We start from the raw sequence: 26336 nt of genomic DNA on the forward strand, positions 1-26336 counted from the left end.
ACCCAGGAAATCACTGAGGACCTACCATCACACAAACACTGCAATTTTTGTTCAGTTGATGTTGGAGAGGCTGACGAAGAAATTTTCAACAGCACAAGTAAATGGACTGTATATTATAGCACTTTTCTAGTCTGGCAACCACTCAAAGCATCCTCCAATGTTTGGTGAAAGTAGAGTGACAATTACAATTAATAATTTGACAGACACTTTAATCCAAAGCGACGTACATATGAATTCACACACTGAAGGCACAGCATCAGGGGCAGTGTTGGGGTTCAGGATCTTGCCTAAGGATACTTCGGCATGTGGACTATCGAGGCCAGGGATTGAACCACTGACCTGCTGATTGGTAGATGACTGCTCTACCATGCATGTTTTCACAAGGGACAAGAAGAATTTCACTTCAGCTCTTCAGCTGTAGGGCCAAATGATCTCTTTACACAGTGATCTAGGACAAAAGGGTGCTACATTTTACACCTGAGATGTATCTGCAAATTTTGATACAGAATGCCTGTTACCTGTGCAAGTATCTTTAAATTGTGAATTTAAGAATATGTGTTAAAAAAAAAAAAAAAAACATTTCGTCAGACCATCAGAGTTTCTAATGGTCTGAGAGTTGTTCATTACATGCCTTGTTACGCCCAATTAACTCAATTAGGCACAGGTAGACTCCGATCAAGTTGTAAGAACATCTCAAGGACCATTGATAGAAATAAGATGCACATCAGATCAGTTGCAAGTGTCAAAGCATAGGGTCAGAAAACTTAAGTAAATTGGGATATTTCCATTTTTTATTTTTGATACATTAACAGAGCACTCCAAAAACCAGTTTTTGCTTCGTCATTGTGGAGTATTTTGTCTACACCGATGAGAAAGAAAATGAAACATAACAAATTGTGGACAGAGAGCAGCTCAGAAGACCCTTATGAAGAAACCAGCAAGGACCAGTGTACCCTGCACAGAGAGATACCGGGGGCCCGCCCTGGAGCCTGACCCGGGGATGGGGTCTACCAGCTAGTGCCTGGTGGTCGGGCCTTCGCCAGTGGGGCCAGGTTGGGCCCAGCCCAAAACAGAGAGCCAAGCGGTCTGCGGCTATGAGCAGTTGTCCAGGCAAAAACTCGGGTGTGGGGGAACTTCAGCGATGCCATGGAAGAAGACTATTGATCAGCTTTGGCCAACCTTCCGGCGCCTCGGGGCAGGAAGCAGCAACTCTCATGCTAATGCTCACACTGTTTACAGTGGGGGCAGGGAACTGCTGACATCAAGGGTCATCCAATCTCTGGGGCAGAAGTCGCTGAGGTAGTTAAGCAACTCCGCGGCGGTGGTTGCCCAGGGGTGAATGAGATCCACCCTGAGTATCTCAAGGCTCTGGAAGTTGTAGGGCTGTCCTGGCTGATGTGCAGTCATCGGTGGTAGTGCCACTGGAGTGGAAAACAGAGATGGTGGTCCCCATCTTTAAGAAAGGGGACCAGAGGGTGTGTTCCCCAATATTATGTTTTGTTTGGGTGGCAATGCTTGGTAGAGGCTTTTAGCTGAGTTTCTCCTCATTCTGGTGTGCTACAAATTAGGATTGGTGCTTCCTAGCGTGAGCATTGACCATCTGAACTGCACGCATCTCATGGCACCCCCTGTACAGGGGGCACTCATATTGAAAATATCTAAGTTCCAAAAAAAATAGAAATACATTTTGTGACTAACCATTCAGAAGCGTCCTGCTGAATTCTCTGAGTCTGAGGTTCTGTAGGAGCCTCCCTTCCTTCTTCATGATCAGTTGAACTACTGAAAAACTGGGACTGGTCATTGCCGCCATGTCCGATACTTTCACACAGGTAGTGCTACATGAGTATACGCTCTCCCCTTTACCACTGTAACAGCTTATGGGTGGGGCGTGGGCAAATGAGCAGCAGCTCATTTGCATTTAAAGCTACAGACACCAGAAACAGCACGTTTTGAAAGGGACTGAAACAGAGGGAAATAGAGCGAGGCGAGAATCTTTTCCTAAAAGCTATTCAATCAATCAATCAATCAATCAATCAATCAATCAATATTCCTTTGTTTGTCCCGCGAGGGTAATTCCAGAATACAGCAGCATCAGTAAAGATTAATATAAGAAGTGCATGCAAATTATAAACAAACACAATATATACAAAAGAGTGTGGATTTAAATAAAAATAAAAAGAAAGAAATTGTAAAAAAAAAAAAAATTGTAAGAAATTGTAGATAGTATTTACAGAGTGTTATGTACACGTTTTTATTGCACAGCTTATTGTCCAGACTATTGCACTGATTACTTGGAGTAGCTTTTATTGTTCAGTCTGACAGCTGCAGGGAGGAATGACCTGCGATACCGCTCTGTCACACACTTTGGATGTAGCATCCTGTCACTGATGGAGCTCCTCAGTGCAGTGAGTGTGTTTTGGAGGGGGTGGGAGTCATTGTCTGTCATGGAGGACAGCTTGGCTATCATCCTCCTCCCCCCCACCTCCTCCACCAGTTCCAGAGGGCATCCCAGGACAGTTCCTGGGTTCTATTTCAGTTCAGTTCTATTTCCAGCAAAACAGCAAACAGCTTCAAAAACATGTTTTATGAAACTCATAGACCTATGTAACTTATTGAAAAAGCTTCATAATATGGTACCTTTAAGAAATAATTTATGCCTACTGAGTGGTTGTGTTCATGTTCAGCAATGCAGTATAAGATAGTATTGTCAGCATAATGATGTACTATATTATTTGCATTTACAGAAATAATATAATCTATAGAAAGAGTCAACAGAACAGGTCCCAGGATTGAGCCCCGTGGCCTCCCAGACCTTCGATAGTCTACCAGTTAAAACTGAAAGGTTAAAAATGTATTACTCAGGGGACTATAATTGGTGTAGCAAAATTTCAAAAGTAGGTATAAACTTTACCCTCGGCAATCAAATTCTTTAACTTTGTTGCTATAATGCATTGGCCATATCACCTGAAGAGAACAGCTGTCATGTAAAATGAGGCTTTGGAATTACCTGTATGGCAGGATCAGTAGTGGATCAGATCAGGTGGGAACAGACAGACGGACAAATAACACAAAGGGAAAAGGAAGGGAACACTAGGGCAAGACAGGTTCACGGATCCTAACATCAGAGCTGTCTTCACTATTTGAAGTTACTTTTCTAAGCACAATGATTACACAGGCAGATGGCACAGTATAAGTGTCCCTAATTGCAGTCCATTTTTCATGTTTTTTTTTCTCCTGTTAACACAAAATCTTGGGAATATCATGAGAGAATTTCTTAATATTTTGCACTAATGTTCACAAAGTACTGAATAATTACATTTTGGTGGTCAAAGGTCAAGGTCACTGTGACCTGTCATTATAGAGACAACTTCCTTTACTCCAAAACATGTGCTTCATACTTAATATATTAAATCTATTCAAGGTCTTCACTACATATATGCTATATTTGCCTGGACGTGCATGGATGTAAACTGCACCTTGACTGAGACAAACAACCGCTAGGCGGTAATTCTAGTGTCAGCCCACCATAATCCAACATTCATATCATCATAATAGTACTATTATATTATAGTACTCAGCTCTACCATACAGTTTTAACCAGAGTCAGCCTAAAGGTTAGAAGAACTGGGTCATGACTGATATGAATCCCTGCAGGAAACCATGGGTCTGGAAGTGAATGACTAATGTCATTTAAATAGAAGCTGCAAGTTTAACCACAGCAATACAACCTCCAGTCCCCTGCTGCTGGCCGCTGAGAGGCTCGCCTCAGGCACTTGTCAGCCTTCTTTCTCTGGGGCTCCTCGACATCTTGCTGATAGATGTTGAAGCAGGAAGGAACAGTCCTTCCTCCGTGCATGGGTGCATACACACACGTTCGCACACACACGAATATTACATAGACTTACATTCGTGTCCTGGAGACTTACCACTAACTGACCCTTGTAAGTTAAGTTTCCATGTGTAGAATTTACATGTGTACCCTGTTCGGATGCTGATTTCGGACAGATCAGCTGATGCTGATGAGGTAATTAACAGCATTTACTGTGTCACTCCTCTAGGTGTTAACAGATGCCTCTGTATCTTTAAAAAATATATCAGCCCAGGCTATTGCAGAAGACCTCTTCATCTTATGCAATAATTGATATGCAGGTATTAATTGTTTTTCCTGTCTTTGTTAAGGATGATCCCAGCCTCAAGCAAAGCTTTCTCGGTGACAAATCTGGTTTCGGGGACCCACTACGATCTGTGTGTGTTGGCCACCTGGGATGACACTGCCACCACACTCATGGCCACTAATGTTGTCGGTTGCGCCCAATTCTTCACCGAGGATGACAACACTCAGTGCCAGCCTCTGCCCAGCCCGCTGCTGGGAGGCACCATGATCCTGGTGGTGGGGGGGATTGTCGTGGCCACTCTGCTTGTGTTTATCATCATCCTCATGGTGCACTACAAAGCTGCAGATACTGAACCCCCAGTGGGAAAGCTGGCCACTGTCAGTGACACATACTGTCAGACCAATGGGGGACGACTCGGACAAAATGGACTTCTTATGCCCCAGTCTCAGTCTCGGCTTCAGCTTGAGCCAATGGTCAAGGCCAAAATGACTCTGCAGGATGAGGTGGTAGAGTTGAAGTGCGGCTCTCTCCAGAGCAGCCTCACCTCTTCTTCCTCCTCCTCAGGCTCTATGGCCAGGGGCTCATACAGCCCCAACAGCACACTTGCCAACATTTGGAGGTCAACTCCCTCCAAGCCCCAGTTGAACTTAGACCACCTCCTCGGGGCCTTCACCTCACTGGAGTTGCAAGGGGCGCAGAACTGTGACCTGGGGGCCTCCAATAGAAATGCAATGATGGCAGCAAAACTCCAAACAGACAGAGAGCCACTGCTGGGTCAAACACTGGACTCCAGCCTCAGCCGGCTCCTCAAGCTTCCTCTGGACTCCAAGCCAAAAAGGAGCCAGTCCTTCGACATAGGAGATGTAACAGGTGTTAGAGCCACTCAGCTGTGCAACAAACCACAAAAGATCAGCAATATCTGGACTAAGAGGAGCCTGTCTGTAAATTGCAAGCTGCTGCAGTCTGAGGAGGAGGAGGGGGACACAGAAGGGAGTAATGGGACAACAGACAGTGCTGACTGGGTGATGGAGAGTACTGTCTAGGAAAGATGGAGGACCATCGTACTGTCAAACATGGCCCAAATAGACGGCCAAGACAGACCTGCTGTTCTAAGAGCATTTGTCCTACATGGAAAACATTTATTTTCATCCCTTCCACTCCACTGCTCAGACTAAAGTGAGACAAGATGGGGGGTTTTCACTATCATAGCCAATACAAACTCTTTTGGAGTTTTGGATTGTTTTGCCTCACACATTGTACAGATATGGATCAAATTTGCGGCTAAAAGTGCTGTCTGTTACAAAATATTGGGTCATGCCCATGGACTGTTATTATACTGTAAAAATTTTAAGCATGTAATGAAATTGAAGTTTTATATTTTTTGCTCGTCAAACACAAATGATCCATTATTGGTCTTCTTGACACAAGAGTAAAGTGTGACCAGTAAAAAATCAATTTCCTACTGATGCAGTTTAACTTTCTCTGATTGAATGGTGCATATATACATATATAGAGGTGATCCTTTGATTCATTAAGATTTGATAAGTTGTGTGACATTTTATTTATTATTATAAACCCATCATCTCCTAAAATACTGGTGTACTGTATGTGAAGACTCAGTTCACTTTAGAAAACTGTTGCAATAGGTTGGATGTTCCAAGATAATATACACCTTTTTAGTTTGTGTAAATTTGTTTTGTTAGGTCCAGAAGAAAAATAAATATTTTTTATGGGTTTTATTGTTAATAATTTCAAATCAATTTTTTGAACATGCACTCCTTTTTGGTTATAGCATCCAATAATGTCCCAAAACCAAACATTTCTTCCTAGTTCACTGAAACTAACCATACATTCATCGTGATACTGGATGCAATGACAAAATCAGAGTATTTTTACAGGTTCATTCTGGATCATTTCATCTTGAATCTTATTGTTTGAGTGTAGCCCTCTTTCTTTCAATAACACTCTGCTCACCAAAGTCATTCTTGAGAAATGCTGCCACATCACTATAACCAAGGCCAACAGGGCAAGAAAGAGAAGCTAGACCATCAGGCAGGTTGGAAACGAAGCAATATGTTATACAGATTATTTAAACCAAAAGTTCCCAACCCCCTACCACATTTACTATCAGGCTGGAAGAAATAGTAATTATGTAACCGTATAGCCTGTCAAGGACTATTTTAATTACTTGAGTCAGTCTGTGCTGTAGCTTTGTCTCCGTGTCACTTCATCTGCCACAGCATACTGACTCTGAATCAGTATAGGCCATCTTTATGTGAGTTAACCAGTCCATCAACCATCTTTCAGCATTCAGCAAGACATGAAATATGTTGTTTTAAGTTAGTAAGTAATCACAATAAAACATTAACCAAATTGGGACATCCTTTTGGAAAATTATTGTAAAGGTGCAAACCATAGAGCCACAGTGTCAACAACCACAACATACCCCTCTCTCTTGCCCTGCTTCCTTCCCAAGTTGAGTAAAACCAGAAATTCCCCTTATGCATTCTACACGTTTTTGGGGAAGTAGCAAAAATTAGCCAAGTGAATAGCTCTCATTATGTCTACACATTTTGTAAGATACCTACATCTTACACAGTTTGTTTTGAGATTGTGCTTTCAGTCATTTTGTACAAATACGCTTTTTTCAAATGGTTGACATCAAATTTGTTGACTATGTTCCTCCACGTTCTCCAGATACATTGGTCGTAAGGTCATAAGATTCCTCCAGTTGGTTATTCAACATATGGGTTTAATAGGAGTTCGATAAATAAAACTAATAATTAATCTTTTTGATGAGTTGATTGTCCAGAAAGTTCTGTTCAACATGTTGTTGTTTGCTTTTATTGTCAGGTATTCATGCCAAGCTGATCCGTGAGACAGTTTAGTTCACTTCACACTTCAGTGTATACACACATGCTGTCCCTTCCCCCATGTTTTTGTTATAATATTGATATGAGTGCATGTGGTACAGTGTCTTTGTGTATGGGATTTTTTCAACCATATTTCAGTTGCAATATGTGTGGCAGATGAACTCTACAGTAGGAGAAGAGATGTAGATTATTATACTGGAACTGTACACATTTCATACCTGGAGCTTTAAAAAATGTGGTCAAATCTATTGTTTTTGTTACAAAGATAAAATTCTCTTGAGACAGCCATGTGATGTCAGAGCATTTCCTATAAGAGCAGTATGAAACTCACAAAACAAAAGTGCCGTGGAAGAGCAAAATTTTGAAAGGGCCATGGGGGCTACTGCCGGAGTGTGTAGATTATGATGAGATTCTTCAGAGATTTCAAACAATTACTACTTGTAAGACGTACTGAGGCTCAGAGGTCCCCACGGCAACTTGAAGTGGTTGCCATTGACGGTAGGCCCCCCCCAGGCTGAGGCAGACAGAAATGTGGAGAAAAAGAGCGATTTTCTGCCTCTGCACTGCTCTCACATTTGGGCTTATGCTGACACCTATCCATTCATTCATAAATCAATAATCATTTACATTTAGGAGCGCCTCTGTGTTTCGTTGCCTTGTAACTATGCGAGTACCGCTGCTGAGAGCGCGGGCATATCTTATGGGATGTTTAAGGTTTGTAGCTAGCCAACTATGGCGCCACCGAAGAAAAGAAAAAATATCGTGGACGACAGACAACTTAATATAAAGAAGTTTTACTGCCAGACTCCGGAGCCAAGGAAAATAGATGAAGGGAGCGTAACAGAGGCAGGGGCAGGTGAGACAGAAGAAAGGGGACAGATTGCAGTGGAGAGGGGGGCTGTTCGAGGACCCCAGTCTGGCTGCCGGCCCCGATCCAAAGGGTGACCCCGTTCCGACTGCCGGCCCCGATAAATGAATGAATGCAAATATAAAAATTGCAGAACTGCAGACTGCTTGCTGTGCCACCTGACTTAATCCAAAGGCGCTAATACACCATCCCACGCGTCTCGTCTGTTTAGGGTGTTTTCGGTGGGTGCCACCGGGCCTGAAAAAAATTCTAGGGGAAGCACTGAAAATGGTAGATCCTATCAGAAAAAAACACAGACTGTCATCGCCGTAAGGACTTCCGGAACGATTTAGTGTGATTTCGGTGTTTCTACAGAAAATATTTTGTAGACACTTGCGAGTTAAAAACAGGGGTCCGTTCTGCTTCTCTCAGAAAATCTTTGTATTGGAGTCAAAGAGGATCAGAGACAGACGTGGCCGCACTTAGAGGCTGCTAATTCAAATTCGGTAAGTCTCTCGGACTTTTTGAGCACATTGAACAAATTTGTCTACAACTGTGGAAAAAATCATGCGTGTAGAGTGTAAATTGTGGCTGGGAGGAGCGTGGAAAGCGCAAAAATCTGGAAGGTTTTTTGGCTCTCTCCCACTCTACCGATGACATCACCCGCTCTAGCTCCAACGTGTGTATGGTCGTTCACTGTACGATACTTCGTGAAGTCGTTCATATTTTAGACAAACGTGAATTGAACGCGCTGATGCACGTTATTATGAACTCGTTCATTCTGGTGTCTGTGAACGGCGCGCTGTTTCAGTTTAACTTCGTTCAATAGCGTGCCAGATTTCTATAGCGCCTGTCAGGCGAGAAGTTGGCAAAACCACAGCGTAAACGGGCCTTAATGTGTAGCGATAAACACACCCTATTTCTCAACTCCAGCAATCGGCGTGGCACCGTGAAAAATCAGTAATGGTCCAACATTTTTAACTCGTTCATAATTCTTGCCAGAAACCTCAAGTAATTTTTTTTAATGTTCCCCTTACCTCGCAAAATATTTCCACAATTCCACTTTGTGATATCGTTTGTACTTTTTCAATAATTAATTTTTATCCACAATATTTTTTGAATGGCAGTCAATGAGAGAGCCGTTTGGAAAAGCTCAAACCCAGCCCTCTTTGAACTCTAACTACTCCTTCATAATTTGAGCTACAAATTTCATTCAACCTTTAAATGGGTCACAACAAGTGCTACTTTAAATGTTGTAAACATCGTGTAGGTATTTGTCATAGTTTCCGAGATATCATTTTTTAAGTTTTATGCTGTTTTTCAACCGTCCCATGAGTGTGTATGGCATCGATCGTTGCAGCTAGAGCGGGTGACGTCATCTGTTAGAGTGGGAGAGAGACGAAAAACCTTTCAGATTTTGGCTCTCTTCACACTCCTCCCAGCCGCAGTTTACACTCTACACGCATGATTTTTTCCACAGTTGTAGACACATGTGTTCTGTCTCTCACAATGTGCTTGAAAAATGTGAGAGATTTACCGAAGTTGAATTAGCAGCGTCGAAGTGCGGCCACGTCTGTCTCTTCTCCCCATTAACTCCAAAACAAAGATTTTCTGAGACAAGCGGACCGGACTCCTGTTTTTAACTCGCAAGTGTCGACGAAATATTTGGTGTAGAAACGCCGAACTAACGCCGAATTGTTCAGGAAGTCCTTAGAGCGATGATGGTCGGTGTGTTTTTCTGATAGGAGCTACCGTTTTGTCAGAATCAGCCCAAATGTGAGACCAGCGCAGGGCCAGCAAATCGCTGTGTTTCTCCGTCTGAATGCCTGTGTGTCTGACTGTTCCGCTGAGCTCGCGCGCGCGTGCCTGTGCACCTGTTTGAGTGTGTGTGTGTGTGTGTGTGTGTGTGTGTGTGTGTGTGTGTGTGGTCGTTCACTGTACGATACTTCGTGAAGTCGTTATTTTAGACGAACGTGAATTGAACGCGCTGATGCACGTTATTATGAACTCGTTCATTCTGGTGTCTGTGAACGGCGCGCTGTTTCAGTTTAACTTCGTTCAATAGCGTGCCAGATTTCTATAGCACCTGTCAGGCGAGAAGCCGGCAAAACCACAGCGTAAACGGGCCTTAATGTGTAGCGATAAACACACCCTATTTCTCAACACCAGCAATCAGCGTGGCACCGCCGCGTGCGTCATGAAAACAGAATACGACAGCAGCACGGAGCCGACAGAGCAACAAGGAGGCGTCGTATGATCATTTCAGCGAGTTTTATGACAAGGTCAGTATTGTGCCTGAACGCGTTCATAGAACGATAGTTCGTGAAGGCGTTCATATTTTAGACGAACGTGAATTGGCCGCGCTGATGCAAGTTACTATGAAGTCGTTCATTCTGGTGTCTGTGAACGGCGCGCTCTGTCCGGTTAACTTCGTTCAATAGCTAATGGCTGTTAAATACGTATTACTTAATTAATTTACAGCGTGGCACCGCCGCGTGCGTCACATGGGGTGAAAGCTGCAGCTGTTAGTAATGTGAACTGAATGGACAGCAGCATTTAAAGAAGCAATGAGGACATGTTGTCCCCTAAATGTTACTGTAAATCATGGTTGGATAAAAATTCAAACGTGAAGATGAAGATGAAATCTGACGCATAGTTACAGTGGTAAAACTGATCAAATAAAAATTAATTATTTAATTGACACCGCCGCCGCGTGCGTCACATGGGGTGAAAGCTGCAGCTGTTAATAGTGTGGACTGAATGGACAGCGGCATTTAAAGCTGCAATGGGGAAATGTTTTCCCCTCAATGCTACTGTAAATCATGGTTGGATAAGACTTCAAACTTGAATATGAAGATGAAATCTGACGCGTAGTTACAGTGTTAAAACTGATCAAATAATTGCTGTCTGTGGTTCTATAGACTGTGTCAATCATTTTGAAAAATAATAGCTCACAGCAACATATGGAAAAAAATAACTATGAATTAATTCATTTGTACAACGGTGAACTTAGTTGAAAATGTTGAATTATGAATTATGAACTGAACTACTTCATTTTGAAATTTGTGAACTGAACTGTGAAGTAGTTCATGTAGACAGTGAACTTTCCCAACACTGGCTCCTTGTGTATAATGTCATAATGTCACTAGTATTAATTGTTTGACATCATCGCTAGAGTTGGAGAGAGCCGAAAAAAACACCTAGATTTTTGCTCTTTCCACGCTCCTCCCGGCCACAGTTTACACTCTACAGGCATGATTTTTTTCCACAGTTGTAGACAAACTTGTCCTCTCTCTCACAATGTGCTCGAAAAATCTGTGAGACTTACAGAATTAGAGTTAGCAGCCTCTAAGCTCGGCCACGTCTGTCTCAGCTCCCCATTCACTCCAATACAAAGATTTTCGGAGAGAAGCAGAAAGGAGCTCCGTTTTCAACTCGCGACTGTGTCCACAATATTTGCTGTAGAAACACAAAATTACACCAAATCGTTCAGGAAGTCGTCAAGGCACTCACGGTGTCTTTGTTTTTCTGATAGGAGCTACCGTTCTCTCAGGAGAAGCCCAAATGTGAGAGGAGTGCAGAGGCAGAAAATGGCTCCTTTTCTCCGCGTTTCTGTCTGCCCCTGTCTGTCTGCCCCTGTCGTCAATGGCAACTAGCTTAAGTTGCCATGACAACCTCTGAGCCTAAGTGCTCAGAGTGGCAGAGAGCCTTTTTTTAACTCCAGATTTTCTGTCTTTCCAGGCTCCTCCCGGCCACAGTTTACACACTACAGGCATGATTTTTTCCACAGTTGTAGACAAACTTGTCCTCTCTCTCACAATGTGCTGGAAAAATGTGTGAGACTTACAGAATTTGAATTAGCAGCCTCTAAGCCCGGCCACATCTGTCTCTGTCTCTTTTTCTCTCTCTGAGTGCAAGTGTGCCTGAGTGCTGAGAGGGGGCGTGTGTGTGCGTGCGCAGCTGTGTCTCATAGAGCATGATTGGGAGGGCCTCTCAAGTTGCTGTGGCAACCTCTGAGGCTCAGTACCTCTGTGAGCACTTCTCTCTCATGCTCCCTCACACACAGAGAGACATAATGGGCATATAATGTAATGTATATGTACACGGTCGGGCAGTAGACCCCGTGGCCCTTTCAAAATTTCCCGCAGGGAAATTGTCCAGTTATTCTTCCTCTTCCGTGTGATTTTCGATTCGCTACTCTTCCTACAGTTTTGGGAGCACCCACGCAAATGTTATATCAAAACGTGCGTCTGTCGTCAATGGCAACCAGCTCAAGTTGCTGTGACAACCTCTGAGTCTTACCCCGTGTTCCCACCAAACGCGATGCCGCAAGATCGTGCGACAAGATTACATACTAAGTCAATGCAAAGATGCGATTTGAGGCGTCATCGCGCCGGGCGATCTGCTGGACGCGATCGTGCGGCACGATGGATGCGTTGGCCGCGAAAATCGCTCCCATCGCGTCGCGCCATCGCGCCATCGCTTCATCGCTCGAGCTGAAATAATTGAACTTTTGCGGCGAATTCGCATGAAGACGCGCCGCGACAGCCTATCAGCGTTGAGATCGTCATCGACGTGGTGACGTACGGACGTCCTGGTGTTCCCAGGCGCAAACCAAACTGCCAGAAACAATGGAGGAGCAGCTAATTGTTGCCGTCACCGCTCACCCAGAGCTGTATGACAGTTCCTGTCCCCTCTACAGGGTCAGGAACAAGACAGACCAGGCCTGGGTGAGCGTGAGCGAGGTGTATGGACTATGGTGGTTAGTGATGGTGGTTATCTCAGCCATGGTCAACGAGAGAATGAAATGGCGGAAGAAATGTTGTTGTTTGGGCGGGCTCGTCGCGCGACGCGATGCCGCGACAAGGTGTTTTTTTGCATATTGGACCAGCATCAAAACTGGAGCGTGTAGCGCGATGCGATTTCATTTGACGCGCGATTAAATCGCTTTCATCGCGTTTGGTGGGAACACGGCGTAAGTACTCAGAGTGGCAGATAGCCTTTTTTTAACTCCAGATTTGTTGTCTTTCCACGCTCCTCCCGGCCACAATTTAGGCTCTAGACGCATGATTTTTTCCACAGTTGTAGACAAACTTGTCCTCTCTCTCACAATGTGCTGGAAAAATGTGTGAGACTTACAGAATTCGAATTAGCAGCCTCTAAGCCCGGCCATGTCTGTCTCTGTCTCTTTTTCTCTCTCTGAGTGAATGTGTGCCTGAGTGCTTAGAGTGTGCGTGTGTGTGCGTGCGCAGCTGTGTCTCATAGAGTATGATTGGGAGGGCCTCTCAAGTTGCTGTGGCAACCTCTGAGGCTCAGTACCTCTGTGAGCACTTCTCTCTCATGCTCCCTCACACACAGAGAGACATAATGGGCATATAATGTAATGTATATGTACACGGTCGGGCAGTAGACCCCGTGGCCCTTTCAAAATTTCCCGCAGGGTAATTGTCTAGTTATTCTTATCATTACCACCTCCGCCAAGCGAAACGGCGTTCTCGCAGTTGACTGCGAGATCTCTCAATCTTTTGCAAGATCTCAAAATCTTTAAAAACCTGGAGCACGTACAGGCGTCTGGTCTAAACCACAACGCTGTGAAGCACAATGGGTCCAATTGAAGACGACGACACCTGATTTCTTGCTAATGTGCTCTTGGATGAATGCAAAGTAGCTAATGCTTTCAAGATATCTCCTTAGAATTTGTGATCCAGAGCTGTCTTTTTTAACGGTAGGTGATAATGTGTATTGGGTAACACTGGCATGTCCCATGATGTTTATTTTAAGGAGGGTCAACATAAACAAACTGCAGGAGTGTCGAAAACGGGCTCAGAGAAATTAGTTTGGGTCGAGGAGGATGAGGAAGGGAACCCTCTCCCAAAAAGGTGTAGAACAGGGGAGGGGCGGAAACGGGGTTCATCCACAGGTGGGTTTTCTTCCCCAATATTTTTGCAGGTCACTTTGTTGAAGTAATGGTGCTTGTTTCGGGCTGAAACAACCCAAACAAATTACTTCACCATTACCCCCCCCCCCCCGCATGCTTGAACAGCACACTAAAATCTTTGGTGAGTACATCACTGAAGCAATTGTCTACTACAATGAAGGAGTTTAAGATGTATTTATATGGTGTCATGGCCTATTTTGTTTTCCTTTTCCTATCAGAGTGGTAACATATGTGGAGACACCATGCAGAAATCATTCCTGGAATGGTCTTATGCAAAATTTGAGGTTGAGAAGCTGTTTCACTTTCAGTGCCCTGCATGCACACCCTCCATGTTGGCTGTTGCAGTAGATGGGAACCACAAGCTTTATCTCTTCAAGGTGTGTAAAATTATTGTCCACTTAAATTTTAGAGTGCCATAGATGTAACCTTTGTAAGTTTAACCCCTATTTTGGTTCTTTTAGAACTAATGGATTTTTTGAAGGTGTGTTTCTGGCCAAGGATGCCGAGGTGACCTCCTTTGTTGATTACATCCATGGGTCAACACGACATGTAAAGCTAATTTCCATTTCTCCTTGTTTTATAAATGATGATTGGTAGATGACTTATGCATATCTCTTGTATTGTATTTACCCGATATAACATCATATTACCACCAGGGGCGGCTGGCCGATAGGGGGCGCTAGGGCGCCGCCCCCTCTGTCTCACATCATGTAGAATCACACAGCTTTAATACCTTTAATAAAACGTTTTTTAAAATGACTTTTACAAGTATATTCTATGTTTTAAAAAGGCAAAATGCATAATATAGTTTGAAGTGAGTTACTAAAATGTAAAATCTGCACTAAATAGTCAGATTAGAAATGTTCTACGTTGTCTACAGTTACTAATACCTGACATACATCCGGCCACGGGGCGCACACATCTTTCCCCATTGACTCCCGTCATAACTTTGACATGCGCAGTTCGTTCCTCTTCAATACAAGAGATACGAAACAGCGGGGCACAGGCTGACTGCGCCCCGCTCTCCCTCTGATCGCTATACACACCACTGGCCATGGGGTGGCAGCAGAGAGCGAGCGGTTTGTTCACCCGCGCCTGTAATTTAAACTGCCAAGCGAGTGACATTGAGCGCAGAGTGCTGGAGTAATTAGCAAACAAGATCATTAGCTAGTCGAAAAAGGAGAAACTGAAGAGAGAAAATTCAGTGAAGTCACTGAAAACAACGCCGTTCAAGAGGAGAAACTGAGAGCGAAGGAGCTCAGACCTGACCTGCCGGACGTCTTAATTAGACAGCAGTCCGAAGACAGAGGGAGGAGATATACTCGCTCTTTTTCACGGAGCTGGTATGAGAAGACGTCTTGGCTAACTGGATGCAGTGAGGCTGGTGTTTTATTTTGCTTCCCTTGCCTGCTTTTCCAAACCAAGGGAACTGACCAAGTGTGATCAAGCACTTTTGGCTTAAAGCCTAATGGTTTCAGTTATTTTCTTTAGACAAAGTGACAACTTTTTGTTGCTTTGATAGTCTTAAATATGAGGATTTGCTGTGTTTTCATTGTCATTTAAGGTTGTTAATATAAATGTTAGCTAACAGCACTTTGGGCTTTAAGCCTGATGGTTTGATTGTTTTTTTAAACAAAACGTCCAGTGTTTGTTGGTTTCATTTGTATGTATTTGCTGTTTTTTTTTCTTTTTTTTATTTGAGTATTTAAATATAAATATGTTGTTCCAAACAATTAGCTGGACAGAAGAAGCACTTGGTACTCTTGGAAGCTGTGAAAATGAATTGTTTCTCTTTTTACTTTTGAAGTAAAAAATATATTTATACATTCTTGGTTTGTTTAATGATGGAAAAGGAGATTTTAAGGGTTTGTGTGTACCAATTATATCTTATCTGGAGCCAAACTGGTAACATTCACCTGCATTTAACTGTCTATTTGTAAACATAATATACATTAATTCTTGTGGTCCGGCGTTGCCAACTCCGCTTTTTGGTTTTGGTAAATTAAGTGCGCCCCGCCAAGACAAAAATTCACCAGCTGCCACTGATTACCACCCAGATAGCATACGGAAGTGGGCCACTTCAGGCAACAATGCAGCACTGTAGGCATTCTTCTGGCCCGGACAAAACAGATGTGAACCTAAACTGGCCCATGTAGTAAATGCTACATTTGGCCCAAATATCACAAAACAAATATGGCCCACCTTTGGCAAATATGTGGCAGAATAGACAATGGTCACTCTGTAAGTGAACCAAAGCTGGTCCACATATTGTTCAGCACACGTGGCCCACCTTTGTTAAACATATTTGGGCCAGTTTTTGCTGAAATATGGCAACGTTAACACCAGGTGATCTAGACGTGAGCCTAAAGTGGCCCACATATAAGGTAGCACAGGTGGCCCACTTTTGTTAAACGTATTTGGGCCAGTTTTGGCTGAAATATGGCAAAGTTAACACACCAAGTGAGCTGGACGTGAGCCGAATGTTGCCCACATTAAGGTAGTATGAAGATTCTACATGGCTCCTGCTTTGAAACACTGACCTTTGAAGTTTGATCTCAGTGCATGTTTGAAGGCTAATAATTCAGCAGCAAAAGGGTCTACAGACATGGAACCAACTGTTATGAAGAGCTCTTGACCTTAGCTATAATGTGGGTATAGTCAACAAAAAGGGGCACTGTCAAATATGGGTTAAATAAAATTTCACCCATTTAACAATGTAGGGGAATTACCTCTAAATTAATGTTACATTCGTTAATATTACTAGGGGCACCAACCTTCTTCAGCTAAGAAGGATTTTGTATATTATATCTGTTAAAGCTGATGTAGGGAACGAATGAATCAACGGTAGATCAGTCTGATAATCTAAGGCGTGAACTCTCAGTACAGGGATTGCTTATATTCAGCTCAAAAGGACACCGTCTGACAACGACTTGTATGCAAAAGATTATTTATTAAACACAATAATTAAATGAATATGAATCATGGATAATGTAAAAGATTATATGGATGAGGTAAATTAACACAAACACTGCACAGAGGAACTTATGGCAAGAGGATGGTAAAATGAGTTTGGCGATAGTGAGAAGTAGGTTTTCAAAGGGAAATGGGGACGCGAATATGAAGTTAACTTGTTGAATGAACAATTTAGAGAATTTAGACAAATTAACAATATCTCAACCTCACGGACCAACTCTTATTCAAAACCGCTTAAATATGCCTACTTTGTCAGCGATGTTCCTGTAGATGTCTGCTCCGAACTAACAAGAAGAGGCTCCGGTTGTCAGTCACTCTGGCCTGTACAGCAGTCTGCCGGATGAATCAAGCGAACCACTGATGAGAACTGGTGTTGGACAGGGATGTCTCGGGAGCTGAGGGTCTTCGGTGTCGGTTACAGACGAGGAACGGCTTCCGATGGTTCTTTAACCCGGACCAGCGGGTCAGCAGCAGGCTACAGGTCTTCGGTGCGGTCAGTTAGTTGTTGGCTGTTTGGCAAGGCTTTTGATTACTAATAATAAGATTGAGAAACTCTTTGATGGCCGGTCGAAAATGTCTTCAAAGTTATTATTACGTGACTAGACTTTAACAACAAAAATAGGAATTATGCGGCTTGGCGTGGCGAGCAAAAATGAAAGTTTCACGAAGATTAGAAAAGTGCGTTTTCTGTAGAATTAAATCAGGCCACTCTGCGTAGTTGTGAGCAGCAGCAAAAAGACTGAGAAAACGACAGAGCGGAAAAATACTTGAAAACTAAAGACAAAGAACTTAACACAAAAATTAGATTAACTGAAAGAAAGGAAAAACAAGAACTAGAACAAGATGAAAAGGAAAACTGAACAAGACGAAAAAGGAAACTGAACTGAAGTCCGCTACGTGCGACTACTTTATCATCGCTCCAGGGCGTGTCTAATCAATAGGACGTCACGCATGTAGGATGGTTCGCAGACGCGCAAAGTGATTTCATCCTACAGAGCGAGAATTAATTGATGATTCATACGAGGGACTCATCTGCTTCTCACTATGGTCAATCGAATATATTTTAAATGATCAATTTTCAATGGCACTTCAACAACAACATGCGCGTTCACTACATGCGTTACACAATTCTTATGAATAACGACAACATTAAACAATGAACATGGTAACATTTTCTAACACTAATCCTAACAAACATGGTGACTAAGGGTATAACAACTTTAATATGATGAAGGAATAAAGAAGGGCAGACTATATTTGCCGAAATGATTATCGCTATAATCGTCACTTATTAATAAATGTCTTCCGCTAAGCACATTCAACCTAACCTCTATGAACCTCTAGATGGCGGTATGGTTCCATGGTAGTGTAGCAGAACTGGTCTGTAGCTGACCCTCTTCTAACCTCTTTGCATTGCTCAGGAGAAGTGTAGTGATAAAACAATCAGACTTTTAAGAGTTATTGACCATCTGGAAGGTTCACAGAAAGGTGTGAACCCAGGCAGAGACAGGATGTCTGGTTGAGAGACCTCTTATCACACTCTTTCAGGGCAACAAGAGTCACTGACAACACTTTTACTTCTAATTTACATTTGGTCAAGACGTTCTCATGGAGGTGCTAACTCTTTCTTGATAGCCCATGGGAGTTAAGGACAATAAAACTGCCTGGATGGACGAATGCCATGTCTCAAAGGAATCTCCAAACCAGATAATGCTGATGGGTTGTAAATTGAACATTCCTGAAGCAAACTGTTCTGTATGTCTGTGTGTCTTTTGCTTAACCTACCAAATTAACCAAATCTCAATGTTTGATTTAACCGTAGATGTTATTACATTGCTAAGCTCGTGATCAGTACAATAACAATGCTTTCCTGGTTTTTCTAACTTACAGAATGACGAAACTGTGAATTAAACTATTTCAAAGGTTTTCTCTGAGTTTCTACCATGTAACCATACCGCCATCTAAGGTTCATAGCAGTTAGGTTGAATGTGCTTAGCGGAAGACATTTATTAATACGTAACTATAATAGCGATAATCATTTCGGCAAATATAGTCTGCCCTTCTTTATTCCTTCATCATATTAAGGTTGGTGCCCCTAGTAATATTAACGAATGTAACATTAATTTAGAGGTAATTCCCCTACATATTTATGGTGCCCCGTGTGAGGCAGAACAAATTGTTTTACTCGGTAATTAAGGCCCCGTCGTCTCTCACCTGTGCGGAGCCTCCACTGAGAATCTTATGTGCGCTGTTTGGCTTGATTGTGTTTTGTGTGCTGCTTTGGTTTAACTGTGGCTTTGTGTGCGAGCATTTCAACCTGTGTACAAGCTATATATGTGTTCTTATTTCTAAGCGCGAGTTAACCGGATCCTGATGATATTATGAGCTCTGATTGAATATTGAAGTGTTTGAATTACGTTGTGCATGCCGCGTCGCCGTACGCCATTAATGTTGAAAGGCCTGTTGGCACAGTATAACTGCTGCGATGTTCCAGGGTTATAGATGTGTCCTGTATTAGTTCAGCTTGGCTGCGAGATTCCAGCAAGTTAGGGTTAATACAGAATCCCCTGTGTCTATATCAGATTAGCTACCTGATAAGAGACGGCTGCTGACCGCAGTGGGGACGTAGAGCGGAAATCCGCCTTTGGAAGAGCGTAGACTCTTGATCTGTTTTAATAAAGGTATGACCAACGACGGTCGCCTGTGAAAGTTTGAAGAAGCAATTGCTTGTTGTTTATGCGGTGAACCGCTGATAAAAAGTTGTGACCAACGCCAGTCATTTGTGAACGTTGAAAGAAACGTCTGTTAGTTTGCCGGATGCGGCGAACCGCTGATACGAGAGTAAACTCTTGCTGATTGATCGAAAAAGCGATCCGATTACAGTCCAGTGAATCTGGCTGAGCCGAAGTGCTGATTTGTAGTGTCCGAACGGACCTGTGCTGAAAAGAGAATTAAAGAAAAGCCGCTGCGCTTGTTTTATCTTGTTGAATCTTAAACTTGTTACGGCGCCTGTCGAGCGACCGTAGATCCGTTATCCAGACATTCATCGGAGCGGACCTTCCTTCGGTGTTAACCCGTTGCTAAGAAGGTAAAGTTAACTTGAGTGTGTGGAAATTTGAGAATAGACTGTTGAAGCAAACGTGGTCAACATTCTGTCTTAGGTTTCTGATAGTGAGAGCTGACTGCGTGTTTGAAACTGCCGTTGCTTGGTTGTATCTGCCGATGTGAAATTTGTGAATGTTAAAAGCCTACTGAAACTGGTTAGCCAGAACAGCTAACCCCTTTCAGGAGGGTGGCGCTAAGAGCGTCCGTCTCCTTCGCTTCCTGCTTGTTCAGAGCGTTGAGGCCCTTTCGACTCTCCAGCGCCACCCTCAGCAATTTCAGTGTACTGAACCCTTGTCTTCCTCTACTGTTTAAAGACAACCACAGCGCCCCTGCTGGTTGTGTAAGGTTAAAACATTTAAGAAAGACAGAAACGTAAGACCTCCCTCTTGTGGACACTTTGGTTAACTGAGTTTGACGTGTGTTATTCAACTTGTGTGTGCAACTAATGATAGTGTGAGCTGTATTAACTCAACTGTATCATATTTTCTCATTTAATCTCTTTTAAATTCAAATTACTTGCTTAATAATTTCTTTTCTTATCTCATTAAGGTTAATTGGCATTTACAATTTCGACTGTTGTATTCAATTTCAAGTTTGGAATTATTATTTATGCATTGGTAACAAACTAATGTTTAACCAATTGTCATCGTTACATTGTAGATTTCTTCTTTAGTTACATTTAAACCAATACTATTCAGTAATTTTCTCTCCAAATTCAAACAACCAATAGAACGTCATTTCACTCATTTAATTAATTGGATCAAGGAACCAAATTAAATTTACAAATTACAGTTTAAACTGAATTGGCATTTCCAAACAAAAAGCTATAAATATACCTGCATGCTTATAAAGAACAGTTTCAAATTAATAAGATAACATTAAATAATCTTTGAAATTTGCATTTGTGCTTTCCTTTAAACTTAACCATTTATTAACTTTGCTTTATGCTAAAGAAGATTTGAAATAAATAAAATAAGCTTCAAATTTAAATAAACAAATACGAATTTGTAAAGCCCTTGAAATTTATACATTTGTTTGTTGTTGAACTTAACCATTTGTTAATCTACTCTTATACTATTGTGTTTTTAATTTTTGTTTTTTTGAAGACACACACAAGGTCAAACTCTTTAACCCAGCTGCCCTCAACACTGTTAAGACTAGGCCCAACATGGACAGCTCAGACCACTCTCAACACTCCAGCAATACGGGCCATCCCGATACCCTGGAGTTCGCATTGATGGATCTGACCGGAGAGTTGCTGCCTGGTTACATAGACCAAATATATAACACTGATCCCAAGGACTTAGACGCTGTCATGTCAAAATTAACCACCCCAGTGGTGGCGGATGAAGTTAAAGGCAAGGAAAAGCCTAAAACACTGGGTAGCATAGCCGTGGTGATGTCTGCCCAGCTCAAGCATTCATATAAACTTTTGAAACAAGCAGAAGAGAGACTAAGAGCGTACAAACGTGAGGTTAAAGACTTACAGGAAAAGAATGAAGTTCAGAAACAGTCCCTTATTGAGGCAGAAAGACAAATTCAGAAGTTGATCTCCACTGAGGAGTCACGAGAAAATGAGGTTAAGCGTTTAGAGGACACCCTCTATGAACGTGAGTTAGAACTAACCAAAGTCAAAGACCGGTTGATTGAAACAGGTAAGGAAAGAGACCTGAATAAAATGCTTCTCAAGGAAGCCGAGAGTAAAGCAGAACACTTGGAACACCAAATTGAACTCCAAGCTGAATCTGCAGAGTCAGATCAAAAGTACATCCAGGACATGCATCTACAACTGATGCAGGCCGAGGAGCAAAGTGGTGAAGCACTCCACCAACGACAACTGAGAGAAGCAAAACTGGCAGACGCCAGAAGAAAGCTTCCTGTTGAACAAAAAGGTAGTCGCCGAACATTTCTTGATGATTCCTTCCAAGAAGAAAAAAAAGACATCAAGTTCCTTGAAAGCATCCGCAGGGATGCTTCCTCCCCACGAGTGCTGCTAGAACCTGGTTATGACCTGAGGAGAAGGAGGCTCTCACCTGACCGTGTGAGAGAAAGCCCCACTCCGCGTCCTAATCCAGCCACTCTTAACTATACGGCACGTGAACCCACAGACAGAGACCTGGACAAGATTGCTTGCAACATACCTCGATTTGAACCAAATCTTGGTGGTTCCGATCAGACCAGCCAATATCTTAAGGACATTGAGTTCTATCTTCGTAAATTTCCAGGTGCCACTGTTGATGATAAAATCTATCTCATCAAGGTGACATCCAACCGGGAAGTCAGCAGGTTCATTGAGAGACAACCTGACTATGTCAGAAACGATTATGATCTGCTCTGTGAAACATTGCTGGAAGAATTCTCTGATCCCCTTTCTCAAACAGGCTTAACAGCTGCTCTTGCAGTTAAACAAGGAAGACAGGAGTCACCTCAACAGTATTATAACCGCCTACGTCAGGCTTACTTCGGCTCCAGAAACGAACCAGGGATGGAGGAAGATCTTAATTTCAAAACACTCTTTGTTCAAAACCTCCATCCTACCACCAGCCATCATCTTGGTGTCGCAGCTTGGCCGCGCACCTCCACTAGTCGACATCTACGCGAATTAGCTTCCATGGGGTTTGCAAAGCAAAGACAAAGCATCCCCAAGCACACAGAACCCAGCACGATCTTGAGTCTGGGAACAGAATCCTTGGAGCTTGAAGGAGCGCCTGTTGGTGAGCCACAAAGATCTAACACATTCTCTGGCTACAATCGCCGATATGGGCGAGACCACAAGGAACCTCCACCTCAACGAACAGAGTCTGAAAATGGTTATTATCAACCACCTCAATCTGGTTTCAAACCCAGACATTCAGTGTTTGGGGCGAATCGCCATCCATCCAGTTTCAGACAGAACAAATTTCCATCCAACTGGTATGGAAATTACCAAGGCCATGGCTACAGGCACAATGGCCGACGCAGATTTCGAAATCCTGAACAACAGGAAGACCAAACCCCGGGACACGACTCGTCCAATGGGGAAATGGAAGTAGACAATGCTGAGAGTACGTCTCATCTAGACGACCTTAGCAAGGAAGATCTTAAAGCCATCAAACAACTAATTCAAAACATGCGTGAGAAAGAACATGGTGACATCTTTGCCATCACTGCCATACAAACAGATCTGCCTTCTCTTGTGAATCAAACCCCTCAAACCGAGGTGGTAACAGCAGACTTGTACTCGAACTCTGATAAACTTGAACTCACATCCCCTCAAGATCAAGTTACAGAGTCAGACAAGGAAGAAACGACGCCCTCTAGCGCAGTCTTGATGGTTCAACTCGAACCAACAGAAGACCATGAAGAACCGCCCTGTCTCAAGCTCTTGTGCGACTTGACCGAAAGAGGTGCGGCACGAAAACTGCATCTACCAACGGTACTTGAAAATGAACTGGTGCACGAAGCACTTCTTGACTCAGCGGCTGACATCACTTTAATGTCAGCAACACTTTTCGACACGCTGCAGGCTATAGCCCGGCGATCGAACAAGGACTTAAAGCTGCAAGCCGGCTCTCTTGAGGTCCAACCATATGGTCCTACTAGTACCACTTTGACAAATCTGGCTTTGATACAACTGACGATTGGTCCTATGACTCTTGTCCATCCTGTGTACGTGTCCCCGCTGAACACCATCCCGCTTCTTCTCGGTAAAGATCTTTTAGATCGATTCAAGCCCCTACTTGACTTCAAACACTTGAAGCTCTGGGCCCAGGTCCGCGAGCCTCTGCCTCTTTCATCTGTCCAGCCAGACACGGCTCAATGCTATGCTCTTGACACCGAAACTGGAAGTCAAAGTCTTTCCCCAAGTCCACCAGAAACCACCAAGGATGATGAGACATCGTACATGACTCCAAATGTCACCCCAACATCACCTTGGCCACAACAAGAGCTGTTGACCGAACGAGACACTTCCTTGTGTAAGTTCGATGACACTGCCGCTGACAGTAAACACTGTCCACAAGTGATCAATTGCGTTGATGTAAATGGTGTTCACACTGACTACACAGTCTTGGCCCACTCGACTGACAAGTCAGCAATCAGCTGGCAAATTTATGACACACTGGTACAAGCCCACTCTGGCGTCCAGCTTGTCAAAACCACCGCTCACTTTCCTGCAGATCCCCTGCCTCAACCAATTTTGGCAACCAGTGGTATCTGTTCTTTGAAGGTAAAGTGGCGTCATAGAAAGCTGAATCATGCTTTTATGGTCTTCCCAAATCTGCCACATGATATCTACACTGGCAACGATGCACTGGTTGGAGTAAACACTCCAGTAAATGCAGTCCACGACACCCTTGGGTCACTGACAGGGGTTGAGAAGAGAACTCCCCCTGATCCTGACAACTTTAAACCGGATTCTTTTCCCCACCCTCCCGCCCCTAATGTGGCTCATCTTCTCTTTGCGCCACCTCTTCGAACCGGTCCCAATCTCACACGTCTTTCTCCTGCCTACCTATCCTTATGTATCGTCCTGGGCTTTCTTGTTCATGTCTCTGATACACTCTCTTCGGTTGCCCTCAAGGTGCATCAAAGCCACAGGGGGGTAATGCTAATGCACGCCCATGACTCCCCATGCGCTGAAAGCAAAGTCTGGGATGTAAAATGGCTTTTGATTTTGATGACTAGCATCGCAACAGCCTACATTATGCATCAATACATGACTGACCTAAACGAACACCCGGAAAACCACATTCCCTTCTGGCCAGAAAAACTTAGGTGAAAACGTGGAAAGACGCGAAGCCTATTATGGCCAGAAAGCGTCGCATGACAAGCTCCAAGTGGGGGACAAAGTGTGGCACTACATCTTTGCTCCAGCCACTGGAGTAACCAATCAAGGCTCTGGAAGGCTCATTCGCAAGCTCCTTCCCCACTGGGCAGGTCCTTATGGGATCACAGACAAACTCTCCCCGGTGGCGTGCCAGATCCAGAAAAAGGAAAGTCAGAGAGAACCTACCTTAAAAGAAATACGCTGCAACCAGATGAAATCACTCAAAACCCCCATGGGATTAAACGGGGACATCAAGGTCTCAGTTAGGTGTTAAAAACATAACTCTCATACAATTAGGGACAGTAATTACTGGTAAAAAGAGTTAACAAATCGGGAGAAATAAATAAATATATACCTGAAAAGGAAAATCTAAATTAGACGTCTCTATTCGAATCACTACCAACAGTTCTAACCATCAGTTATAATCAACCTATTCTTGTAATCCGTCCATTTGACTATCAATCAAGTGGGGGACAATACACTCTTGTAATCCATACATTTGACTAACAATCAAGTGGGGGACAGTGCATGCCATAACGATTTCAGAGGTCCTAATTAAAAGGTATAACAGCAGGTACAACCAGCACGTTGCAGTTACAGAAGTTCACTATCACTCAGTCAGAATTAAGTGGACACAATAAGATATCCAAGCGGTTTATTGGTGGTTTGTTAACAGCACTTGCTGCCTTTGGCACTCTTTTCAGCATCAGACTCTCGTCAGGTAACGCAGTTGGTTAGCTACAGTCAATTGACATGTAGTTGAACCTCAATCTGTAAGAATTTTTTTTTGTGTGTGTTGTTTTTGTTGTTTTCCTTCTTGTAGTATAGGTTGACTATGCTCATACACAGTTCGTTGGCACATTAGTATTCAGTGTTTCCCACCAATTAAGGAGACTGTGGCGGCCCTCCACAGTCTCGTTTGCCCCCCCCCCCCCCCGCTTTCCACCCTCCTCCCCACCTAAAAAATAATAATAATAACCAGATCCGTCAATCAGCCGATTACACAGCTGTAGCCTACTCTACTCTATAGCCCGCGAGCGAGAGCGCGCGCGTGAACACACACGCACGCGCCAACAGGTCGCGTTCATAGACGGTCCTACTGTCTGCTGCATTTGGCGCGATCCGCATCCATACAGTCTATGATCCATACATGACAGCAGGCCGGGACGGCACTTCAAGATTGTGTGAGGTAAGTGTAACTTCTCTTTTGGGCAGGTATCAAGTTCGATAACGGAGCAGTGTCGGCCATGTTGCTGATCTCATTGCACCAGTCAACTTCTAACATACCAAACAGAGTCTAACTTTCCGCTATCCCTGGTGCTGATTTCCCGGTAGCTATAGCTACTTGTCCGCTATTTCTCCCTCTCCCGCTCGCACTATTTCTCTCTCTCATCCCTCTGTCGTTTGTGCTCTCTCTCTACCCGTTTCTAAAAATTAACATGAAATTAATTATTTAATATCTCTCGTTGGCGAGAAAGAAAAAGAAAAGAAAAAGAAAAGAGGGATCCGACAGCACTGAGTCAGTGACTCTGCCACAGCCTTATCGGTGAAGAGGGGTGAGGTTATGGCTTAAAAGCTGTAGCGGAGCCGGCAGGGGGGCAGAGGGTGCGGCTGCCCCGGGCCCACGGTTATGAGGGGGCCCATTGCAAGGCTGATGCCGAAAAAACAAAAAGGGAAA

The 26336-nt window shown here is 43.5% G+C and overlaps 1 protein-coding gene across 4 annotated transcripts in view; it reads left to right on the forward strand.

Annotated features, from left to right (window-relative positions):
- The window catches only part of LOC143336335 (leucine-rich repeat and fibronectin type-III domain-containing protein 2-like), a 288477-nt gene that overhangs the window by 167890 nt on the left and 94251 nt on the right, over nucleotides 1-26336 (forward strand). For 3 of the 4 annotated variants that reach the window (XM_076756427.1, XM_076756428.1, XM_076756429.1), the window contains one exon: nucleotides 4180-5444. The exons of the other annotated variant lie outside the window; for it this stretch is intronic. In XM_076756427.1, coding sequence (XP_076612542.1) covers nucleotides 4180-5158 — 979 coding nt within the window. In that variant the 3' untranslated portion in view covers nucleotides 5159-5444. Of the gene's footprint in view, nucleotides 1-4179; nucleotides 5445-26336 lie in introns of those variants that run through there. 4 annotated transcript variants of the gene reach the window in all.

Source organism: Chaetodon auriga, chromosome 18 (genome assembly GCF_051107435.1).
Source record: "Chaetodon auriga isolate fChaAug3 chromosome 18, fChaAug3.hap1, whole genome shotgun sequence".
Taxonomy (NCBI): Eukaryota; Metazoa; Chordata; class Actinopteri; order Chaetodontiformes; family Chaetodontidae; genus Chaetodon; species Chaetodon auriga.